Source organism: Aulonocara stuartgranti (genome assembly GCF_965226115.1).
Source record: "Aulonocara stuartgranti genome assembly, chromosome: 22".
Classification (NCBI taxonomy): Eukaryota; Metazoa; Chordata; class Actinopteri; order Cichliformes; family Cichlidae; genus Aulonocara; species Aulonocara stuartgranti.
The window spans coordinates 25,575,431-25,600,035 of NC_138957.1; the positions used below are offsets into that span (position 1 = coordinate 25,575,431).

At 40.5% G+C, this 24,605-nt stretch overlaps 3 protein-coding genes across 4 annotated transcripts; 2 read left to right on the forward strand and 1 right to left on the reverse strand.

Annotated features, from left to right (window-relative positions):
* The first annotated feature begins 566 nt into the window (after positions 1 to 566).
* exosc7 (exosome component 7) lies at positions 567 to 4,246 on the forward strand. The gene is made up of 8 exons (XM_082521030.1): positions 567 to 697; positions 848 to 949; positions 1,323 to 1,417; positions 2,426 to 2,591; positions 3,156 to 3,226; positions 3,321 to 3,444; positions 3,525 to 3,680; positions 4,073 to 4,246. The coding sequence occupies exons 1-8, from the start codon at positions 641 to 643 to the stop codon at positions 4,175 to 4,177; spliced, it is 876 nt and encodes a 291-aa protein (XP_082377156.1). The 5' UTR covers positions 567 to 640; the 3' UTR covers positions 4,178 to 4,246.
* A 91-nt stretch (positions 4,247 to 4,337) lies between these two features.
* Positions 4,338 to 8,429, forward strand: clec3bb (C-type lectin domain family 3, member Bb). Of its 2 annotated transcripts, XM_082521032.1 has the most exons (4): positions 4,338 to 5,499; positions 5,657 to 5,761; positions 5,872 to 5,970; positions 6,900 to 8,429. In XM_082521032.1, exons 2-4 carry the CDS (start codon positions 5,665 to 5,667, stop codon positions 7,304 to 7,306), a joined length of 603 nt encoding a protein of 200 aa, XP_082377158.1. In that variant the 5' UTR covers positions 4,338 to 5,499; positions 5,657 to 5,664; the 3' UTR covers positions 7,307 to 8,429. The 2 variants fall into 2 exon arrangements, with proteins under 2 accessions (XP_082377158.1, XP_082377157.1); XM_082521031.1 differs by lacking the exon at positions 4,338 to 5,499 and having other exon boundaries at positions 5,519 to 5,761.
* cdcp1b (CUB domain containing protein 1b) lies at positions 8,293 to 24,105 on the reverse strand. The gene is made up of 13 exons (XM_082521029.1): positions 23,505 to 24,105; positions 20,948 to 21,166; positions 20,127 to 20,468; positions 19,393 to 19,599; positions 18,209 to 18,559; positions 16,916 to 17,131; positions 14,480 to 14,824; positions 13,504 to 13,863; positions 12,325 to 12,522; positions 11,659 to 12,018; positions 10,716 to 11,069; positions 10,547 to 10,628; positions 8,293 to 9,619 (listed from the first exon to the last, which is right to left on the reverse strand). Exons 1-13 carry the CDS (start codon positions 23,566 to 23,568, stop codon positions 9,133 to 9,135), a joined length of 3,585 nt encoding a protein of 1,194 aa, XP_082377155.1. The 5' UTR covers positions 23,569 to 24,105; the 3' UTR covers positions 8,293 to 9,132.
* Positions 24,106 to 24,605: the final 500 nt, after the last annotated feature.

Consider the following 24,605-nt stretch of genomic DNA (forward strand, 5'->3'; position numbering starts at 1 on the left):
ATAAATGAATGAATGAATAAATAAATAAATAAATAAGGGATTGTACTAGGGGAGAAAAATTTCCAAAAAAAGTTATAAGGAAAAAATGAGAGGAAAAAAAGTGGCAAATAACCCCAAAAAATTACAATATTTTAAGCAACAAACAAAAACAAAAAAATGTCAGTCTATGACACAAAAAGTAAATTTACACGCAAAAATGGGCAGCTGTTGAGAAAACACTCATCTATTTATTTAAAAAATACCAAATTTCTTTAATAAAATAGGAAATAGAAACTTAATAATATAAAACAACAAATTTACAAGTAAAATACATAGGGTACAAAATTCACAGATTTCGTGGAAAAAAATCACAAGAAAAAAATTACCAAAAATACGTGGCATAAGTTAAAGCACGTGCAGAAAAATTGTTGTAAAGGGTTGTTCAAACTTTAAGTTGCTTTTCGTGTCAACATCAGTGGAATATCTTTGTTTTTAGGAGGTCACTGTCTTGTGTTTGTTGGGTGGGGCGTTTACCTGTAAAGATTATTAGAAAACTCAAACAACCAGCATGCCCTTCGGATTTTTCCCCCATTGTCGTCTTCTGATGACGCAGGGGTAAAGCGACAGACATACACACACATGCTGAAAGTGTTTCTGAAAAATGGCAACAGTGCAAGTTAGTGAGGCTGAAAAAGTGTACATACTACACGGCATACGAGTAAGTTGTTAACAAACATGTTAAAAAAATACAGCACCAGACTTTTGTTTATTCTGTTAAAATCATTTTAAATGTATTTATGAGCTTTAGCGATAGGAAGCTAGCTGCATTAGCACTGTCTCTGTTGACATGTTTCTTCCTGGTCTTCAGGATGACTTAAGGGTGGATGGACGAGGCTGCGAGGACTACAGACACATGGAAATAGAGACCGATGTGGTTTCCAACACAGACGGATCCGCCAAAGTCACGCTGGTAATTAAATCAGGCAGCATGTGTGAACAGCTGAAAGACTGAAATTTAATGATCATTAAACGATTTACGCAAAAACGAATTCTTAAAATCACATCTAAATTTGACTTGGAGCCAGTGTAAGGAAGCCACAATGGCTGATATGTGATCTCACTTGTCACTTAAGAGGCTTCCCACAGGGTTTTAGTCCAGCTACAGTCAGCAAAGCAAAACCTGAATGACTTGGCAGATGAATGAAAACTGTTAGTAGTAAAGCTGAGATGAAGTGAAGGCATGAGTACGCTTTTCAGAAGTCAGAGTGCTGTTGAAGCTCATTTCCAGGTTCCACTGTCAGACCAACCTTTTTATATCACCCCATGGTTTGTCTCTCTTTCAGGGGCACACAGCGGTTCTTGTGGGTGTTAAGGCAGAGATTGGAAAACCAAGGCCAACGGTGCCAGCCGAGGGCTATTTGGAGTTCTTTGTTGATTGGTATGTATGCTGCTAAATGATATTTCTGTTTATGAGGGGTATAACAATTCTGAAACTGTGGCCAAAATAGGGATACAAACATCCACAATATGATTTCACTATTCCACTTGAAGCTGGTAATTCCACGTTAAAGCACATGTGTCTGGTGAGAGCTGTAATCAAGTGTGTGTTTGAGCCCAGAGGTGCCACTATGGATTTAACAGAGGGGGGAAAAGGTCCCACGGCATTTTCTACAATCTTCACAGTGATTATCGAAATTTGCTTTCTGTGTTAATCACAGAATTATTTTATTTTTATTTTTACGTATTATTGACGGGCACAAACTGTATAGTGTAGCAGCAGAGTTGGTGCTAAAACATGTACTGATTTTGATTACTTCTGATTTGATTAATTATTATTATTACAGTTATTATTCTCATTATTCTCATTATTTGCTGTAAGATTTATTTGGCAGCGTGAGAATAGGTAAAAGTGCAACAGCTGCTGTTATATAAAAAGAACTAGAAATACCCCAGAATAAAAACAAAAAAAAATACCCCAGAATAATTAAGTGTATTTTTTCTCTATTCATGAATGTGGTTTAAAAAAAACAACTGTTTTTTTGTTTTGTTTTTTGTTTTGTGGGGAGTTGAAAGGTAAGCCAGGCTGTGGCTCGGAAGAGTTGTTACACCCCGTTGGTTTAAACGTGGGTACGCGTCATTTTTTACAGTGTTTAGGTGAAAAATCTTGAATTCAAATCAAAATTTTTGCATCAGCAATTAAAGATTTTAAAGACATTGAAAGTAAAAAAAATCACTTGAAGTTAAGTGAGTGTTTTAATGGATGTGCTGCCACCAGGAGGTAGTGTTGCATTATCTGTTCCCTGGATTTCCACCATAGTCCACTAAAGAAAGTATCATCATATGACCATACATAACGTGTTTGTGTGAAGAGAGGTAGCAAGATTAGCAAGCTTTACTCTGGGATAAGCTCCTGCTGTACGACATAGCTGGGTTGTTTCTTCTTCAGTTCGGCCAATGCGACCCCCGAGTTTGAGGGCAGAGGGGGTGAGGAGCTGGGCACGAAGCTGAGTAACACCCTCTACAAAGTCTTCAACAACAAACGCAGCATCGATCTGAAGAGCCTCTGCATATGTGCTGGAGAACACTGCTGGGTGCTCTATGTGGATGTGCTGGTGAGTCGTAGTGTCCAACGCTGCCTTTTGCTTCCTAAAATTTTTTTTCTTTTTTAATATTTATTTTTTCTAGTGTGCAAAAATAAAGAAAACGTGCACTGTACACTGCAGCTCCCTTTCTCCATGACTGCAGTTTTTTTTGCCCTCCATTTGAGCGTCATTGAATTTTGACTAGGGATCCAGCCAAAATCCTCTCCTCTGCTGCTCCACAGTTGTTTTCTGCAATAATAAATTTATTGTTTTTAGACAGAACAAGTTATTTTTGGACAATAATTTGACTGAGAACTTACTACACCAGTCATTTTCACAATTTTCTGACATATTTTAGCACAAAAAACTAATAAATAATTACAATTATTCCATCACAACCCTACATGTGATTCTTATGGGCTGTGCTTCTGCTTTTATCCTCAAAATGACAAGGCTGTTTTCCTGCATTTACGTTTTTCTTCCTGTTTGTATAGTAAGAGTTGTTAGCAGTGTAGAGGTGTTAAGATTTGCTTGAACATTTCCAAATAAATCCAAACAACTTGGGTCAAATCTCATGTTTTTATGCTTCCACAGCTCCTGCAGTGTGATGGAAACTTGTACGATGCCATATCAGTAGCTATCAAGGCGGCTCTCTTCAACACAAAGTGAGTCTCCGTTTGAGATTTTTTGGCATCTTACAGTTTATTTAATATTGCACAAATGAAATCTTACTAAAAGTCTTGATTACTCCACCGACAGAATTCCCAAAGTTCACATATCATCCGATGAAGAAGGAGGAAAAGAAATTGAGCTGTCTGACGACCCCTACGACTGTATGAGACTCAACGTAGAAAACGTTCCCTGTATAGTGACTTTGTGCAAGGTGAGCTCACTTGCTGATGCTCAGAGGTGATGACTGTCACCACACCATAGTGCTACATGCGGCTCACTGTGTTTCTGCAGGTGGGACACAGACATGTGGTGGATGCAACACTGCAGGAGAAGGCCTGCTCTGTGGCAAGCCTCATAATCTCCGTCACGCACAAGGGCACCATCACCTGTATGAGGAAGGTGGGCGGAGGCAGTCTGGACCCAGAGAGCATCTTTGAAATGACAGAGGTGAGCCCAGCTTCGCTCCTCAGCCATCTGGCCTCCTCTCAGCACAGCTGAAGAATTAACAAATTGTGCTTTTAACCTTATTTACATTTTAAAGCAGCAACATTTGACCTTCAGTTAAAAGGAATCCTTTATATTCTCACGTGGAGTTGGAGCTGCAGGTTGAACTTGAACCTGGGCTGCTGCATTTCAACCATAAGTCAATGGGCACCTGCTCACCCACCTAACTAAAGGAGTTCACTACTTTTATAGACAGAATTTCTAGGCAGAGCCAAGTGTCATCTTTGCTTACACTGCTGCCCCGTGCCCAAACCTGGATAAGTGGCAGAAAAATAGGTGGATTGTTTATTTCCTTTCTTTCTTTCTTTCTTTCTTTCTTTGCTTGTTTTCTGCAGGCGGGCAAAAGAGTTGGGAAAGCCCTCCACGCTCCTCTCATGAAGCTGCTGGAACAGGAAGAGAGTCTCGGAAAAAAGAGACAGAAAGTTGGTTTTTTGGGCTAAAAATCCGCTCCTGTTTCCAAGTTTGTGTTTACATGTATACATAATTTTCTAATAAAGTGTTTATTTGTACTCTGCTTATATTTGTTTTTTCAGATACGTTTTTGTTGTTGTTTTGTTTGCACACAGATTGATAGAGGAATTGTTTTATGTGGCATCTGAATCACAACAGATGAAGCTTTGTAGAAGATATGTCTGGTTGAAAGCTGAAGCTAGTGAAGGATTATTATTATTATTATTATTATTATTATTATTTCACATTTATACCATACGTGCATATAGTAGGAGGCTCAGGGGAAGCACTTGCGGCCACCAGTATTCTTTTGCCCAAAACCAAATATATTCAAGTTGCTGTCAATAAAGACTGAATTTTTGGCATTTTGCTTAAAATAATTAATTGATTATCAAAATATTTTCTATGGGCTAATTGTTTGTCTGTTTTAGTTCTAGTCTGATTTCAAGCTGTTACAAAGTCAGGAAGAAGATGAAGTGCAGATTATTTAAAATACTTATTATGATGCAAATGGTTGGAAAAATGGCCTAATATGAACCTTGAACAATACTTAGTGTTTGTGTTCATTTATCTTTAAAGTTTGCTCCGCATCAGTGAATGGGTTGTTGTTTTTTAACTCCCCACAAATGCAAAACTTTCCATTCTTGAAATCTGCACTGCCCTCTCTCAGCAGACCTGCACTGGAACTGTCCAGTCTTTCTGCATCCTTTTGTGTTTGCCACGTGTCAGCTGAGGAATAAGTGTAGTGGAATCTTACAGAAGGACCAGATGTGACTCTGGATGATTTCCACTTTGTCCTCAGACAGGGTGAGGGTGTGTGCACAGGCAGGCAACAGACTGATCCAAAACAAGCTCTTGCTTTGGATCCGTCTGACATTTGGGCAAAGTTTGAGCCATTGCCTAAATCTTTCAGTGCGAAGTCTGAAACTAAAAAAAAGAAAATATCCTGCATCTCATCTACTAAAGGATCATAATGCACCTTCACTGCTGTCAAAAACATCTGCAGTAATAAAACTTACAGGTCAAATTTTAGCCATATGCTGTGGATGAAACTATAATAATTTGAGCCAGTAAAACTACAGCTGAGTTATGCAGGGTCTTATGCAACAGAAGAGTCGCTCTTTGTTTGTCTTTTTTATACACCTTCATGAAAGCTGCAGAGGGCTTATGTAATAGCTGCTTCACACTGTCTGGCCTCAGTCTGCAGGTCTACACCTGCTTTCCAGGCCTGGCTCTGGTTAGCCCTCAACCTCCACGTGAAGAGTCTGGAGCCAAAAGAAACGCACACACGCCATCCTTAAAGGCTTCTGAGGTTGGACTGTTATTCCTACAAACAGCACTTTCAGACTACATAATTTTTCCATCTTCTGGGGGATGAGAGGGAGTGTGTGAGAGGGACAAATAGAAAGAGAGAGGGAGGGAGATGGATAAATTGCAAGCGTCCACGTTGATTCAGCCTCATTCGACAGGTCTAACCATGGAGTTCAAAGGAGTGTGTTTGCTCCTAGGAGTGCTGCTGCTCGTAAGCTCCTCGCTTCAGCAGATTCCAACAAAGAAGAAGCCCATGAAAAAAGGTAGAGAGTCTTAAGAGTCTCCTCTTACTTAAAACACTCTAAAGCTGTTTGATCACTGAGTTTGCACAATTAACCTTTTCTAAAAAAATTTCTTGTATGTCTGGAATCAGATACAACAAAGGATGCTGCTATTGTGCAATTACAGAAACAGATCGATGACATCGTCCAGGAGCTCAACCTACTGAAGGAGCAGCAGGCTCTGCAAAGAGGTAAACCTGGTGTTTAAAACAGTTCATAGTTAAAACAGTCATCAAGAGAAGGCACTACCTGCACCGTCATGTGATAAAACCCTTAAGTGTACGAGTGTATGCAAGTTAACAGTGTATAACAGTCCTTGCTTACCTTGCTTTGGGGCCAGTTGTTAAATCTACCTTAAGACATTTGATATTTTATTTAAAAAATATGCATGCACTATAAACTAGCTGTCACATATTATTAATAAGACACAAAATATCAGAATTCTTGTTTTTAATCATTGTTTGATTTTTTTAGTGTGCATGCATCTTATATGTTTTCAGTCAAGTCAGAGTAAGAATTTCCAGTACACACTTTCACTCACTCTACCCATTTAGATTATTCAACACAATTTCTCACAGTTATTCATGCAACATCAACTTATTTTATCCATTTTAGCCCGTTTATCTATATAACACTTGTTGACGTGTCCTCCTTCATAAACTGTGCTTGGGCTGATCCTAGTCACTGGTGATTGAAGGTGAATATGCCTTTAATATCACACCAGCAGAGTGGAGACAGATGCACTTCTTAGTCTCACGTCTGTCTGATATGGATTACAGTTGAGAGAACAAAATATGTATTTAAGTTGGATCCAATATCCTGAAGCATGCTTCAGTTAAACATAAGTGCAGATTAGATACATGTGGAGTCTTTAAAATGCCATATTTTAATCTGGAAAACACGTTTGCCCCACTGTTCTGAACAGAAAATCATATTGTTTCTGGAAAACAAACACATACATTCTTTTTTTAAAGTTGTGTTCGCCATGATAACAAAGCTAAATTTTTCCTGCATATCATTATCAAAAAAAGTCCTCACAAAAACAAGAAACATTAAAAAAAAAAAAAGCATTTTACTGTTCTTATTTAACCATCAGTTCCTTTTTTTCTCCCCTCTGCAGTCTGTTTAAAAGGCAAAAAGATCAATGGCAAGTGTTTCTTGAGTGACCCTGTGAGGAAACGTTATCACACCGCCAGCGAAGACTGCAACGCCCTGGGCGGTGTCCTTGGCACACCTACATCCAAGGATGAGAACGATGAGCTCAGAGACTACGTCCGCCAAAGCATCGGCCCAGATGAGCAGGCGTGGCTGGGCATCAACGATATGGTAACTGAGGGCACCTGGATCGACCAGACCAGCAGCAGCATCACCTACAAAAACTGGGACACGTCCAACTTTAGGTCCCCCCAGCCAGACGGGAGCATGTCCCAGAACTGCGCTGTGCTCTCTGCAGCCTCCCAGGGGAAGTGGTTTGACGAGAACTGCCGCGACGAGAAGCCATCCGTGTGCCAGTTCAACATCGTTTGACCACATTTATCTCACCAGTGACTCTGCGTTTGCTTGGTTATAGCTGCTTTGTGTGTGTGTTTACTCTCACTGCAATGCTGCTTTTTTTTGCTATCCTAAAAGGGGTTCAAGCCAGTGGTTCCCAACTGGCTTTGCATCAGAACCAAAGTCTGATGTAGAAGTCACAATCAGTTGCATAAGAAGATGTTATTTTAGACAAATGTGATGCTGCTGGTATGTAATTTTGCAGCGTTCCTGGTGTTTGGAATAAAAACAAGAAGAAGACCACAGTCCAGTTTGGAGTAAGCGAGAGATTGTGTGGCTGTACAAAGAAATGGCAAAGAAAACTGCATATCATTTTAGAAAAACATAAGTTGAAATAACAATGTTCATGTGATTAAAAATAGTGTTTGGGTGCTGGCACCATCCACAAATTAAAAACTGCGTGTAACTCTCTGTTGTCCTCACACCGATCAACAGCAGTTCTGTGACTCACTGGCTGAGAACCACTGTTTTAAACTTCTTTTTAAATAGGACTTTAAAAAAGCCATAATTATGACTGATATAACTTTTTTATTTTTATAATAACTCAGTCTTCACTCGTTCCAGTTTGCTAGTCTTGTAGCCTGCGACCTGTAAAATTACCATCAATAAACTACAATGTCTATCCCTGTTTTGCTTTTTCCTGTTTTTCAGAAATTTGCTTTCCACAAAAAAAATTTGAAGATTAATTCTACAAAACTTGCAAGTCAGAAGACGTGCAGACTTTATTTAAAAATCGTCTGCAGTTTAGAAATGTCACATAAACCTGGCCTCTGCATTTGTTATTTCCGCTATGCTCCTTGGTAAACAGTAGCTGCAAATCTTCAGCGGTTCTTCCACACCCTCCTTCTCCTCACACTGTTTTTATAGTTGGAGTTCCTGCGCTGAAACAGCTTTTTTTAGTGTCCAGCATGCAAAGAAGCCCATGTTTAAGCACAAGAGGGAAAATGAAACATCACTTCAGATGAGGTAATGATGGCCGTAAGGTCACGTAAGGCTACACCGCTTCCCCATCATACACTGACAATTTATTGCAAGTCAAAACAAAAACAAAACAATTCTGGTATGTACAGGCTAAGAAAAGGCAAATCTTAAAAAAATACTAGTCAACAAGATAAAAAACATTTACAAACAACAATAACGGATAATTTTCCATTTTCCATACTTTAAACAAGTTTAAAAAAAAAACAAAAACAAACAAACATTCAAGAAATAGTAGTTGCTGCTTTTTCTGTCTGGGAGTAAGATGAAAAGATTGTGAGCCATATCTCTGGGATCAAGGATCCTTAATAAAAAGCTATGGAACAATTACATAAAGCAGCTAAAAAAAAAAAAGAACCAATCAACAGCTCATGTTGGAACTACATGAGCCAATCGTGTGCTTTCACACTGAGGTTCATGGCTGCCTCAACACTGCAGTAAGTACACTTTTTGCTTTTCTCTACTAACTGCATTTGTCTAGAGCTGCGATGGGTCGAGCCAGATGTGTTCCTTATGTCTGAGCCATTAGTGAGACCACAATGTTATGAAACGTTGCACAAGCATAAAGGAAAAGCTTTTGTACATGCACTCTTTGTATCCCAGGGACGTTATTTTCCAGACTTTTAAAAACAGGGCTCACTGCTTTCACTCTTGGATCTCTAGAGCAGACTGAGTTCTACCAAATACCGCTTAGACATATAAGCTCAGACTCCCTGAGTATAGTCACAGCACAGACACGTGCATGAGTACCCCTTGGCAGATACTTGGTGCTGTAAGGAGGATTTTGTAATAGCAGTTCATTGGATGGCTGTGGTCCTGACACACTACAAATAGTCATCTGGTATGGGCTCCATATCAGCAGCAGAGAGTCGGATGGTGTTTATGTCCCCTGTGGTCTTGAATGTGTATAGCTCATTGTCAATCATCCTGCGGTCCTGGAAGCCGAGGCTGTCCTGTCGGTTGATGGGAGTACGTGGACGGGATGGTATGAAAGTCTCAGAGGGATCCATAAACATTTTGTCCCCGGGCTGTGGATCTGGTTCTTTAATGACAGGCAGCGCTCCATCAGCGGGGCCTGTGAAAGTGCGGTAGGTGTCTGTCTGAATGCCGTTATACTGGTCTGGAAACGCCTCGCCGTGGCTGGAGTTACTCAGCAGATGGCCATAGACCATCGTTTCATCTATGGAGTCATAGACGTGAGATTCATTTTCAGATCTGGTTTTGGTGAAGTGCATGTCAGATGGCCGGAAGATATTCCCTTTGGGCATGTATATGGACGATCCCCTGTTCCTTTTTTGATTTTTCTTTTTCCTGTTTGAAAAGATGAAGACAAACCAAAGGTTTATGGTCTAATAATGCCACTATGAGAGACTATGCATAAAAATGTCTGTAAATTTTTTTGTTTGTTTGTTTAAACTTAAATTCACTGGTTTTGCACAGAGGCAAAATTATAAAATGTGTCCATATACTTTGGACTTAACTGTGTGTATATATCAGCAGAAACAGCAAATCAATGGTTTATCTTACAGCAGCTACATTGTTCATATTTATTTTACACTAATATGTCATGACTGCAAAAATAAAAGTTGGTATTAAAAATGGTTTGTGTTCCAATTTGGGCAAAAACAACTTTAAAAAATATATAAAGAAAATATAAAGTAGATAAAAAAGGATGAAAAACTAGGTAATTTTAAGTATGGCTCAGTATCTACTCTGAGATTAAGCACATCGTTACTGATAAATGTAATCACAATGAGAAAAAGTAGAACAAAAAAATTGGGGTAGTGGATGTGGTTTATGTAAAAAAAAAAAAAAAAAAGGGTCATTTTAGACAATTGCTTGGTGGTTGCCAGGCAACAGGATGGCCATGCATAATTCAGCTTTTGTGGATTTAAATGACATGTTACTGTTATGAAGTAAAAGTGATATGCTTTTATGATGTGTTTTTTGCATAATTGCAAAAAAAAAGTAGTACTTTTAGCCATTTTGCAAGGTGGTTTCTAGGCAACATGATAACTGTGTAAAATCTGATGTAGATAAGAACCTTCAGCGGCCGAAGATGTACCTGTATGCTAAGTTTGGCTGCTCAACTCCTGATGGTCTAGAAGGAGTTTGCAGCCAAAGAAACAAACAAACAAACAAAAAACCAGACACACAGACAGAGATTTCTTTCTAACTAACACAGCCTAGTCTCAGGCATTTTTTAGGCTACCAGTGTTTTGCTGCAGGTGTACTCACTTTGTGACAATGCATACAACAGCTAGCACTAGAAGCAAAAACAAAATAGCTCCTGATATCCCAAGGACGATGGGTAAGAAATCTGTGGAGGAACAAAGCAAACACTGATTAGATTTATGCCCCTAAGATGTTTTGTGTATGTGAATGTGCAACAGTGATAACTGCTTACTCTGCTTCCTCTGCAGATTGATTGTGGTCAGTGCACTAAATTGACGAGTCTCTGGTTCACAGTTGGACATGTTGAGATAGAAACTTTCACCCACCAACTGTTCCACCACCAGCGGATCATTTTCTGAAATACTTAGTTTCAGCTCTCTGTTCTCTATCGTCCTCACATCGATTCCTGTGTGTCCCTCTTTACATTGAGGCTGTGTGACGTTAAAATTGAGCTGTGCTTTGTACTGGTTGGGCAGCGTGACGATCCAGCTTAGGGTGCGGTAAGATTTCATACCCTGAGGCCAGTTGGGGGTCGCCAGCAGTGTTGGAGACATCGTGTCAGGACTGACCGTGTAAATAATGGTCTCTGAAAGAGGGAAGGAATTCATATCAAGTCTAAATCCTGGGTGTTTTATAAATGAAAATAAATAAATAAAAACCCATCTGTGGTGCAACACTGCCTCTGCGTGGAATTTTAAAGTACAATAGCCGCGTACTGCAGCATGTTGTTGTTTAGTCTCTCAAATAAATTATTTTGTTCATTAACTAATTATTGATTCAAATTTCCTTCATCTTAAGGTAATTCTTTAAAATGACTTCTTTAACCAAACTCAAACAACAGAAGACTACAGAACATACTGGATGATAAAACTAGTCACTTTTTACAGATTAGCTCATGATTCAGGTCATTCTCACTTTTGAGTCCTTTTAAATGTTGAATTTGGCTTCTATTATATTTACCAAGCACGAATGCAATGTTTTAAAACAGTCAGACAACAAATAAATGAAGCCATTATCGGGGGAAAAAAATCATAATGACCAGTTATCAGCATTTCTTCTAAACAATATAACTGATACAATTAATGAGTAAATATGTCTGGGCCTGGGTTTTTAGTAAAAAAGAAAAAAAAAACAAAACCCAGGCAGGAGCCCAACAATACATATTGACATTTTACCTGTGATCTCCTCGCTGACGCTGATATTGAGGAAAGACCCCGTCATCCTGCTTAACTGCTGTCCCGGAGCTGTGATGGAGATGTTGGCGTGCACTTGGATTTTTTGGATTACGCCATCAAAGCAGAAATTTCCAACAAAATTGCTACCCTCTTCTTCTGCCAAGTGCAGAGAAAAAGGCTCTTTACACTCCTGGCTGGGCAGGGACTGCCGCAAACTTCCTTTTGGTGACACCAGGTCCCACGTTTTGTTTTCGGGGATGTTGAGGTGCCAGGTGAAGCTGTTGAGGGGCATTGGCAGGCAAGGCTCCATTGTGGACACAGAAAGTGTAGTCACCGGGCACGACTCTGTGTTCTTGCAGTCTGTCATCCAAAAGCATGAAGTGAGATCCATGATATTAAGTTTCCAAATAAAGCACAACTTAAATAGTAAACTTTTTTGTTGTTGTTGCAAAAGTTCTTATTTAAACCAACAGAAGGACTCTTGATGAGCTTTTCTTTGAAGTCTCAGAAATAAAGCTAATAAACATTTTTCTCAAAATATCAGTCTATCCTTTTAGACTTTAAATTGACTATTTAACTTAGATTTAATCTTTTCTATACCCAGGAAACAGAGATAGATCTACTGTCATGTATAAGAAAACACATTTCAGGAATGAGAACTCTCACCAATAACTTTTTTGGCAGTCAGGCGTATGTCTTCATTTGGGCAGTCGAGGAAGGACAGTTTGGCTATTGATCCCGCAGTCACATTTATCTTCTCTTTAACCTCAGAGTTGATGCTGATCTCACAGTAGGAGTCAGAATTTAGATTCTCAATCTGCAGGGACACTCCCGGGTCTTTGGTTAGATCCACAGTGCACAAAACTAAAATGCAAATAAAAATAATACATATAGATAAAGATAAAGGTAATATATTCAATAAAAATAAATACAAATAAATAAAAACAAAACATGAAAAAAAATAATTTTTCCCCATCTAGATGTGAAAATAATGTGGGACATGACAAAGCAGAGACACCATACTTCATCTATTTTTCTTTGGCTTATCTGTGGTCACAGCAGGAGTTGGAGCTCATCAGAGCTGTCATAAGGTCAGATATGGGCTACATCTTGGACAGGGTAGCAGTCTATATGGGTAACATGGAGACAACCATTCACTCTAGCATTCACACCAATTTAGAATCACTAATTCACCTAGGACACATGCCTTTGGAGGCTGGAGTGCCCAGAGAGAACCACACAGAAAGTGCTCAGCTGACCGGCGGATTCAAAACCTCCTTGCTGTGAGGCGTCTATCAAATGGACACTAAAATTTGTTCTCTTCACATCCTCATAGGCATCGTAACATTTTGCCACATTGTCTCCAGACTCGTTTACGCTCATCTCATGTCATCTGTTGATGACACATATGAATGTACCATCGTGAAGGACTACACTGCACTACCTGTGTAAACCTGAACAGGCTGCAGATTTGCTGAAGAATTTTGTTCCCAAATTCACAATGAAAACATTCAGTGTGCAAACAAAATGCCTGTTTAGATTCGGACCCTTTCTACTATGACTTCACTGTAATGGGTTGTTGATAAAAGTGTTACACAGTCTCCATTTTATCTATATTTTGGTGTTAACATGATACTTGCACAATGTAATGAACTTAAGTTTAAATAAATGGAATTTTTGCCCATGCAAATTCCATAAAATCATCGAAAAACATAAATAATTACATTACAATATCTACCATAGTTAAAGGAAATGACAGTAGTGTGATAGACACATAAAATAGCTTGATGTTTAGAAAAACAAAACTGTGTGCAAGTCCCAGCTGTTTATGTTTTAACACTGTACCTGGACGGCCGCTCCTCACCACAGAGACCCTGTAGTTCAGCGTGAGACCTGGCAGCGTCGTGTTGGTTTGACAATTTGTCAGCACCATGTTGAAGTTGCCCTGTTGATGCTCTGGCTGAGGATCCTTTAGAGCTTTGGTTACCGTCTTGGCCCCTGCCTGATACTCCACCGTCACCTCTCCATTGTTGAGGCACTCGGGGGGTGTGACGTGATCAAAGAGCACGGTGTAGTTGTGCATCCCGGGCACCGTGAAGCTCCACTGCATCTGCATGTTGTCAGGGAAGTCTCGAGGAAAGTTAGCTGTCACGAGTGTTGTGTCCGATACACCTCGTGGTAGGTTGACCCCCACTATCGCGATCACTAAGAGTAAAAAAAAGAAAAAAGAAAAAAAAAAGCAGCGGACACTGAAGTTAGAAAAATCAAGATTTCATAATATTTCATAAAATTTTAGAACACAAAAACTCAAAACATTAATTCTAACCTTTTCATTAATTTTTGCTGTTGTAGTTATGCATTCTTTATGATTAAACAATTCTTTATGGTTGTGAAGTAAAACAGCGAGCAACTGACACCTGAACTAAAACAAATCTCTATACAACACCAGGTCAGTGTTATAAATCCCCATTGCTTTGCAAGTTATTTGGACACTCCTGTGATTCACCTGGTAGAACAGGCAACCTGAATGCTTAAGGCCTTGCAGCAGTATTTTGGATTCATCCCAGACCATGCTGCATTTTTTTGTCTACTCTGTGCTGCCCTATATGAATTAATCTATAAACAAAAAAAATAAAAGCAATCCATTTAATAAATAAAAGCCCAGATTTTCATGGAAAACATAACATTTTACAAGTGGCAATATGAGACTATTAACTATGGTAATGTTTCTAAAAAGTGCTTCATTATAAGTTCTCTACTCAATGATTTATTGTGCTCTCTGTCTTGTCTGAGGTTTTTTTGTAGATATAAAATGACTCACTGTTTGTCTCAGGCCCGCCACTGAGTTTGAATTCAAAAGGATCCATCTTTGCATTCGCCGGCACCTTTAGAGACACGCGGCCCTTGTAGCGACCCTGGATGGTGGTCACAGATCCTCCTCTGCAGAAGGTACCAATATTTGCCTGCCCGCGTAAATAGATAATAAAAGAGTACTTGTGCTCATCCGGGCATGTCTCCTCACTGGAAATCTGTCTCAGTCCCTGTTCTGGGAAGTCCAGTTGGAATGTGTGAGTGAAATTAGTTTTCAAGTCCCACTTGAAGGTCCGGTTGAACTCTGGGAGCACCGAGGACTCGGCCTGAACCGGGTCACCAGAGAACGGGCCGTCTGTCCAGATACAGATAAAACAAAAGAGATGGTGAGTTTCCAATGGCTTTTCCCCCTCACTCTCCAACCTTTCTCCAGGTATCTCAGGCTCTGGAGGTTAAGTTGATTCTACTACACGCTCCCAGTCTTTACCATTTCCATTGTACACTAGTTCTATTCTGATAAGCACACAGCAATGTTTAAATGTCTAATGCGACATATGTCAGTCATAGCACAAAGTCCATCCATCCATCTTCATCCGCTTTATCCGAGGCCGGGTCGCGGGGGCAGCAGCCTAAGCAAAGAGGCCCAGACCTCCCTCTCCCCAGCCACCTCCTCCAGCTTATCCGGGGGAACACCAAGGCGTTCCCAGGCCAGCCGAGAGATATAATCTCTCCAGCGTGTCCTGGGTCTGCCCCGGGGCCTCCTCCTGGTGGGACATGCCCGGAACACCTCACCCAGGAGGCGCCCAGGGGGCATCCTTGTCAGATGCCCGAACCACCTCAGCTGGCTTCTTTCGATGCGGAGCAGCAGCTGCTCTACTCTGAGCCCCTCCTGGATGGCCGAACTTCTCACCCTATCTCTAAGGGAGAGGCCAGCCACCCTTCGGAGGAAGCTCATTTCTGCCGCTTGTATCCGCGATCTCGTTCTTTCGGTCACTACCCACAGCTCGTGGCCATAGGTGAGGGTAGGGACGTAGATCGACCGGTAAATTGAGAGCTTCGCTTTTACACTCAGCTCCCTCTTCACCACGACGGACCGGTACAGCGTCCGCATCACTGCAGCTGCAGCCCCAATCCGTCTGTCGATCTCCGGCTCCCTTCTCCCATCACTCGCGAACAAGACCCCGAGATACTTGAACTCCTCCACTTGGGGCAGGAACTCATCCCCGACCCGGAGTGGGTACTCCACCCTTTTCCGGCTGAGAACCATGGCCTCAGATTTGGAGGTGCTGATCCTCATTCCCGCTGCTTCACACTCGGCTGCGAACCGTTCCAGTGCGAGCTGGAGGCCCTCACCCGATGAAGCCAACAGAACCACATCATCCGCAAAAATCAGAGATGAGATTCTGAGGCCACCAAAGCGAAAGCCCTCCGCCACTTGGCTGCGCCTAGAAATCCTGTCCATAAAAATTATGAACAGAACCGGAGACAAAGGGCAGCCCTGGCGGAGCCCATCACCCACCGGGAACGAGTCTGACTTATTGCCGGTGTTGTGCCAAAAAGTGATGCGAACCAAGCTCTTGCAACAAAGTCCACTTGCATTAATTTTTTTTAAACCTTCAGCTTTGTCTTTACCTGCAATCACTGTTAGCTTTAGCACCTCTTCATGTGTAAATTATGTCTAATCAGCTTATGACCGCTTTAAAAATTTAAACATGCATTTACTTTCTGTCATGTACATTTCTAGGCCACTTCATTAGATACACCTACAACTGCTCTTTAATGCAAATATCTAATAAGTCAATCACATGGCAGCAACTCAATGAATTTGGGCAAGTAGACCTAAACGATGATCAAAACGACTTGCTGAAGTTCAAACTGAACAGAATGGGGAAGAAAGGTAATTTAAGTGGCTTTGAATGTGGTATTATTTTTGTGTCAGATAGGCTGGTCTGAATATTTTCGAAACTGCTAATCTGCTGGGATTTTCCCACAAAACCATCGAAAAACAGATAATATACGGTGAGTATCAATGTCTTTTCGGTGCCAGAGGTCAGATAAAAATGACCAGCTTCAGTTAAAACGAATGCAGAAATATGCAGCAACTGTGTGATGTTATCACACAAATCAACTATGACACATCAATTTTGGGACTAAATCTGTTAGGAATGTTTCCAGCACTATGTTTCAGAAAAGCTAATAAGCTAATCAGCTCATCATGTATTTTGTTCACATGGTCATTTACAGGTGCAGAATGCTCCTTAGGCATCTCATGAAAACTAGATGATACCCCCATGGAGGCTTCCCCAAGCTGGCCAATCATGAGAAAGTGTCCTTTTAGATAGGAGATGTTAAAGAAAACAAAGCTAAACTGATGGATTGCACAAATTTACAGTCTTAGACAAATTAGACCTTAAGACCTGACTTCACATATTTTAACTCTACATACCAATTTCTCTGTTGACCTCCACACTGAAGACATCTTGAGGTCGAGGGCAGGTAAACTCTACTGAGACGTTGCAAGGAGCAGACAGTGTTAGGGTTTCAGGGTAGCATTTCTGGTAAGGCGCCATCTGACACACGTTGCAGTGGAGCTCTTGATTCACCTTCGTGATGATAATTTTGGTTTTCTTGATTTCAGAGGCCACAGACATCATTCTGCTAGCTAAAAACAAAAGGTGCACAAGCTGGTGAGATGCTGATCCAGCTGAAGAGAATTCAGCTCTATACTAGTCTGATGAAATATTCATATTAGACAGACATGAAATAATTTACGGGTGGTTTATAGTTGTGACCAGGAGTTTATATGCTCTCATGAGCATAAATGCACTGGCAATTTGGGGTTTTAATGATTTCTTGGAACAGTTCCTTTTCTAGGGTGGAATAATTGGACAACATACATCTTTAATTACTTTAAAAAAGAAGAATTGGGTGCACAAGTTTGAATTTATTTTGGATTTTCTCTCATCCACACAGGGTCAAAAGTATACTTATAAGATCAAATGTATACATACACTCCCACTAATATTTGGTTAAATTACTCCTTTCATCTTTAACCTAAACCAGATGCTTTTGGTTTCCATCAATAAGCTTCTGGCACAAATCTGTCTGGATATCTGACCACTGTTCATGGCAGAATTGGTAGAAGTGTGTTGGAGTGCATGAAAACTCCTAATCACAACTTTACATCATTAACACCTTTAAGTCAAATCAGTTCAAGAAAACACTGCTGGTCAAATATTCTTATAAAACGAAACATTTCCAACAGCCTCAGCAGACCTTTAACGAAATAAAATAGAAAACTAATATTATGCTATTTGTGGTTCAATTAAGAAGGGAGACATAAATATATTTATAGTTGATTTTTCATAAAAACATAATTAACATTCTACTTATTATTTATTTATTTGTTTTCACACAAAATTTAATCAGGTATAGCATATAATTTATTTTAGTATAACTTTTTAACATTTGGCTGGGGACAAGAAACAAAGCTTAGCTTTGCTTTCCCTATTAATCAATGTCCAAGTCAAATATATACAGATTAAAGTAACTACATTTGAGTTATAGGTCCTTAGCTGCAACTGTATAAAGAGGCCATGATTGAATCATTACCATTTTAAAGGATTTATCAGCCATTGTTAAGGATATGTCTCCATAAATATGTGCTATGATGTTTTTTCTTTATGTAAAATGAATAAAACATCTTCCTCTGCGGGTTCTAGAAAGTGTTCAAACTTGCCTCTCTCTGTTGCTTTGACATTAAATGCTGCCGACTTCAGTTTTTCTCCTTTGGGCACTTCAATAGTCACAGTCGTTGCTCCAAGCAGATTCAGATCAGACACTGTTCCGCCTTTGCAGTAGTTGTTACTTTGAATTTCGCCACTGCGTTTAATTGTACTCACTGAGTACTGATAGACATCTGGGCAGGTCACCCCTGCAGAAATCTCCTTCAAACCACCACCAGGAAAGTCCAGCGTTAATACAGTACTCTCTGGGACACTGATGTCCCACGTCAAGGATCTTTTGAAGGCATTAAGTTGGTCGGGAACAATTTCTGCTGTAGAAGGTTTGCAGGAAGTCTTGGTGCATTCTGGATGAAGAAATTAGGAAATATTTTAATTTCACGTGATGGCTGAGGAGGATGAAATGTGAAGTTTTCCATCAATGAGAGCAATGCCAAAGTAAATGTAGAAATACATGCAGAAAAAACATCATAGATAAATGCGCAAAAGTAGTATTTTTGCAACAAGCTGATTCCTAAAGTGCTATTAGTCAAAAACTTGGCAGCATGCTGCACAGTGTGTTTTAAAGAAATGTGAGGAAACTGGGTCACTTGGGATAAAATAAGTGGAAGTGGAAGGTCTAAAAAAAACCCCAATCAAACAAACAAACAAACAAAAAACTACAGTGGATGAATAGTATCTGAAGTTCATGTCCAGCAAAGACCTAAAACAAGATTTGAGAGATCTGGCTCTCCGGTTGATCCGTCTACTGTTCAGAAATGGCCTCAGTGGAAGAGTAGCTATTAAGAAGCCATTCTTAAAGCAGTGATACAGGGATAAAAGGCTGAGGTATAACAAATTACACAAGAACTTGATTGACAATCATTGTAGGTCTTACGGAGTGATGAATCCAGATTTGAAAATTTTAGTTTAAATTGCTGTCAATATGTACGGAGGAGGTCATGAGGGCGGTACAACAGTGAGCATCTACAGCCATCTGTAAAACACGGCGGAGGCTCTGTCATGGCTCGGGGCTGGATTTCAGCCAGTGGTGTTGGAGATGTTGTCAACATCGATAGAATTATTAAGAGAACAAATGTTGATCCACCATGCAAAACCTTTTGGAAAGCAACTGATTGGCTTGATTTTTTAACCTTTATTAGTATATTAATTTATTTGTCACAGCTCCAGCAGCTCTCACCTATTGTCTTTTTTATCTTCACATTGAACCCGTCTTGTGGTTTCGGGCAGCTGAACACCACTGACAGTTTCTCAACATTGTTCAGCGTCTTTTCCGTGCTGCAGGTGAGAGTGGGGCCTTCAGCGGTGCACACTTCACACACCGATTCCTTCGGGTCCCTGCTGAGGACCATGGTCGTGCTGGAATCAACGCTTATGACCTCAGTTTCTAAACAGAGTGAAACGCAGAGTGAGACAGAGGCCAGGGTTGAGTTGCACCAGCTCTTAGCCAATCCCTTCACAGGGTCCTTGTAATAGAGTCCACCATTAAAGCTTTAATTAAATTACTCACTTTTGCCTTTAGTGATGGATGGAAAAACTATGAAGTGTGTTGCCACCACTGGCCAGCTTGGCTCTGTCTACCAGCACCATTAAACCCCACTATAATCTAATATCTTCAGACCCACAAATGGCAAATTACAGGCTTTATCTTCTTTGTTCACACAAATCATCTGCAAGTAGCAAGAAACCTATTTCTATGAAAGACTGAATGCAAATAGGAAATAGTAAATATTTAGAGCAAATGCACACAGTTAAATCATTTTTTAAAATCTGACCGATTTTTGGTGACTCATTTTAAAAGTTTTAAGCTATAATTGGGTTACTTAACAGGTGGTGCAGCTCCAGTTAAACCCAGCATTAATCCTGTGGAGCTTCTAATTAAAAGAGAGTCTATATTTAGCAAACAGTTCTTACTCAGTTGTGTGACGGAGGTCTGAAACAGCTCACTGACCACCTGAGCCTTTGGTTTCACTTGCAGAGACACGACAGCTGGATTGATCAGATACAAACTTTTCACAGAACCGCCTCGACAGTACTGAGTCTGGGCCTTGCTGCTGGCTATGGATGTGGACACAGAGAACTGATGTCCATCTGAGCATGGCTGTGATGTGTCCGTCAGCCCTCCTTCGATGATGCTCAGGCGCACGACTGTGTCCTGAGCTGCATTCAGATTCCAGGTGAAGATTCTGGCAAAGTTAGTCAGGATGGATGGTTGAGTTTGCAGAGTTGGTGGGCTGCAGGCATTCTCAGTGCATTCTGGATTTCAGTCGAAGACAAGAAAAGATGCACAGATGGGTTAAAAAAAAAAAAGGTACTCACACCTTAATTATGGTTAATCTGCATAACACTGAAAATGTCTTTAGAAAAATTAGTAAATGAAAAACCGTAGATGCCACTGCTATATCTAAGTGGATTGCATTCGAGCTTTGAGCTTCTATCACAATAGAAATAACCACCAATTGACTTGACTGGGGAAAAAGAAATTGTTTTCTGAGGATTAATTAGAAGCAAATTAAAAAATAAAAAATAATAATGGAAAGTCTCAATGCAATAAAATGTCAGGGTAGGAAAAAGCTGTGAAAGTAGAGGCTCCTGCACAGTGGTTTTTTACATCAACGAATTATCTATCCTTGAAGCTATGATTAGACCAAATGAATACTTACTCTACATTTGCCTTCAAAGGGATAAAACACTTTAAACGAGGTCTGATCGAAGCTGAACGTGAGTAAACTCACCGATGGAGTGAGCAATCGTCACAGTGTAAGACTGCTCGACAGGCTGGGGGCAGGAAAACTCCAGTGTGGTCTCAACTTCAGGTACCAGAGAGAGAGAGGAGTGGCAGGGAAGCGGTGTGCTGTTCACCTTGCTGACGATACACACAAAACATTTTGGCTGCTCGGTGGACACTGTCACATTCAAGCCTTTGTCTGGTCGAACGACCTCCTGCTGGGATTCTGGAAATCAGATCCAATAATGTGAATATGCTGTAAACTAATCTTAAGAGAAGATCAACAAATGCATAGCTCTACAGGGATAATTATATCAGACTTTAGTCACTTTGGTTCACCCTGAAAGATAAGATCCCATAAAATGTACACATTCATGTCCACCAGAGCATGTATTTTTACCTAAAAAGCCACAGTCAGATTCAGATTAGTTTATTTTTTATACCTGTGACCAAATACTTGTGGTCTTAATGATATATAAAAGAAACAAACACATCCTTAAACGGTCCAGCTGATTTTTCTGTTCATGCCTGAGCAAACACAGCAGCTCCAGGCACACCTATTCCCATGCACTGAAGTAGCAGACAAGCGCAAATTAACTGAATTTCGATAAACGTGAGTCACCTAGTGAGTAAAGAGAGGGTGAACCAGTTTTAAAAAGCATAATGAGGTGACTCTCCCGTTGTTTTCTCCTGAGAATGTTTTTCTAACTCTGGGAGAAGCAGTTTTTCTCCACAGTAGCAAGGCTTTTAAACCAGATGTGGTTACAGGTGTTGTTTTTGGTGGTCTTTTCTATTTAATCATCCTGTTTCCACAAACTTCTGTGCCATTTCTACAGTTCCTGACGTCAACATTGCATAATTTTGGCACATTCTTTGCCTGCACGTTCATGCTAGTCTATCCCAGAGGTTACTCTACTCTGCTGGAATTAGATCTGGTGACTGAGGATGCCACTTCATCATGACTGCTTTCATGATCGTGCTCAGAAGCTACTTTTTGTTGGTGACTTGGTGTGTTAACATGATGCAAGCAGCTACTGGAATATTGTAACCAGCAGCCATTCTGGTATGAACACAGTTGGCAAAAATACCATAAATGATCAAAGTGCATCAAAAACACCATCCCCACATCACCAGCCCGGACTGGTGACTAAAGGCAGGCTGGGTCACTGGATTCACGCTGCTGATGCCAAATAGTGACCTTACCATCAGCCATGTAAAGAGTAAAATCTGGAGACTGTGGTGCTGAAAGCCCCTGGAGATCAGTGAGCCCAGATGGACTCAAACCAGCTCGTTAGGCACCAACAATACTCTCTCATTATAAATGTTTTCCCCATTCTGATGTTTAAAGTTAACTGCAGCTCATGACCTACACTGAGGTGCAGCTACATGACTAGCTGGTTGATTAGATAAGAGTATGAATAGGAAGGTGTACAAGTAACACACTCCATGTGAATATTTTGTAACGTATGCAAATAATCAGGGAAGTTCACACACCCTCATATATTACAAAGCACACTTATTCCTACAGTTACAAACTTACTGCCCTGCTTCCCATCCTCTGCAAATATCAGAACTCTTCTCTTAACTTCTTTATTTTCTGCCTGTTATTTACTTTCACCAAACTCTGCGAAATGCGGATTGACCTACTTCCTGATTTATCCTTATTTCACATCAGTTCTATGAATGGAATTCAAGAAATTCCACATTTACTCACATACCCTCCTACTCTGAATGAGGTGAAACCCTCACATGTGCAATCACATAATAATCCCTGCCTGGACCATATCTGCTAAAAATATCAAGAAACCTAATACTAAACATACAATCTAGGATTTAAAACCAAAACAAGCGACAAAATAAATATATTTAATTAATCCTCACTCTCAAAGCAGTGAGCATAATGTTACCTCTTCCTCTCTCTCAAGCTAAAGCAAAATAAAGTCCTTCTTTAACCTGAACCTGTAACAACTAGTCCACAAAGGGCTTCTTGCAACCGTAAACAGTGGGTGTGTTGAGAACGTCACACCGTCCAAAGTTATTTAGAAGTCATTTTATAAATATGATAAAAACCCTTTTTTAAAGTTAAACTTGCTGATGATGATTTCAACCCACAAAACCGGGAAGTTTACATCTAGCATAAAACGATTATTTAAAAACAAAAAAACGAGCAACAGATTGTTGGTCAATCATTAATGAAGTCGTGATGAATTCATGCCTCCAGGAAGCTCCATAAATGCCTCATAAACCTTTTTGAAAATGGAGGTCTGGAAGTGGGAGCTATGAGTGGAAACGCGCTCCAGCCTCAGTCATGTCTGAGCTGCCTTTAATGCTCGTTATTATCCTATCATTTATTGACACGGAGCTTTAAGCACAGCTTCGCTTGAGTGCATCTTTACAGCAGCTCAGCGCGCGCTCCTCTCAGCTGTGTTTTTGACCCATTTGGCGCACGAACGCGAAAAGAAGCCACGCTTTTGACACGAGGACGTTTCGTGTTTTGTTTTGAAGATGCACGTAGATTCAACAAACAACACAAAATACTGAATGAGGTCGTTTTTTCCCCTCACCTGATGAATCCAAGACTGCCAGAAACAGAAGCGCCAGGAGAGCGGAGGTCCTGCAGAGCCGCATGTCCTCAAAAAAAATAATAAAAATAAATAAAATAAAAGCAAAATAATTTTAAATGATTGTTTTTGTAAGTTAAAAAGATAATCTAAAATCGCCGCCTCTCTTTCAGATACAGCTTACAGCTGCATTTCCAAACGTTACAACAACAGCAGCAGCGTCGCTGACAGCCACTTCCTGCTCACGAACACTTGCGCGCAGCGGCACAGAAGAGGGCGTGGACCGCAGGTAGAGTACCTGTCCAAACTTGACAGGAAGAGCAGGCCCTGCCGCTGTGCCTTTAAGCAGGAACACTGCAGCGATAGCGCACGCAGTCCGGACTCTTAGATTAAGACGCGGGTCCTCTTCTGACTTCCCTTGCACTGTGTGGGACAATGAGCGCCCTATTTATAAGCAGCCAAACATGCCAAAGATTGTTGGCATCGTGCTGTGTAACCCCCCAAAATGTGGCAGACGAAGGGTGTGGAAGCAGAGCCCAGAGCATAAGCAAACCTCGTTGCATCATAGCTGATAAATATACTGATAGACAGAAGTAGACTGAATGATTAGAAATATTAAAGCTTCAGAAGGAATATTAGTGAGAAGCAAAACAGGCATAAATCAGGTTGTTCCTGGTCAGCTGGAATTTCCATTTTGTAAAATGGAGATGGAAACGTGATTAACTGTGCGTAAGACAGCTTCTGCACAGCACTCCCGCAGTTGCAGAGACTGCCTCCTGCCTCCACACGCCTCGTGACGCAGACATTCCTGCACAGAAACATACCTGAGGGCTAGACAGCTCACAAACACACATCCAGGTACTGCTATTTGAGTCAAAATGCCTGAATTCAACCTTCAGGCATTTTTGACGTATATGAACCCAAACCTCTACATCATGACAACACACTGGATTACACAAAGTTTTTAAAAAAACAGTACACACACGCGCGCGCAACCAACATACAAACGACATGCAAGTTTTTTGGTGAACCAGTCTGACAGCTAGGAGAGTGGGCGTTGTGATGGAAGCAGACAGCTTCACAAGAGGACCTCAGTGAGGAATC

Excerpts from the sequence above, each read along its gene's own strand:
- clec3bb (XM_082521031.1), top strand. The coding sequence starts at position 5,611 with ATGGATAAATTGCAAGCGTCCACGTTGATTCAGCCTCATTCGACAGGT. Across the intron at positions 5,762-5,871 it reads GAAGAAGCCCATGAAAAAAG|ATACAACAAAGGATGCTGCT; the intron begins GTAGAGAGTCTT and ends GTCTGGAATCAG. Across the intron at positions 5,971-6,899 it reads GCAGCAGGCTCTGCAAAGAG|TCTGTTTAAAAGGCAAAAAG; the intron begins GTAAACCTGGTG and ends TCCCCTCTGCAG.
- exosc7 (XM_082521030.1), top strand. The coding sequence starts at position 641 with ATGGCAACAGTGCAAGTTAGTGAGGCTGAAAAAGTGTACATACTACAC. Across the intron at positions 1,418-2,425 it reads TTGGAGTTCTTTGTTGATTG|TTCGGCCAATGCGACCCCCG; the intron begins GTATGTATGCTG and ends TTTCTTCTTCAG. Across the intron at positions 3,445-3,524 it reads GTATAGTGACTTTGTGCAAG|GTGGGACACAGACATGTGGT; the intron begins GTGAGCTCACTT and ends GTGTTTCTGCAG.
- cdcp1b (XM_082521029.1), bottom strand. The coding sequence starts at position 23,568 with ATGCGGCTCTGCAGGACCTCCGCTCTCCTGGCGCTTCTGTTTCTGGCA. Across the intron at positions 19,600-20,126 it reads GACCTCCGTCACACAACTGA|AAACTGAGGTCATAAGCGTT; the intron begins GTAAGAACTGTT and ends CACTCTGTTTAG. Across the intron at positions 9,620-10,546 it reads GTTGTATGCATTGTCACAAA|GAAAAAGAAAAATCAAAAAA; the intron begins GTGAGTACACCT and ends CTTTTCAAACAG.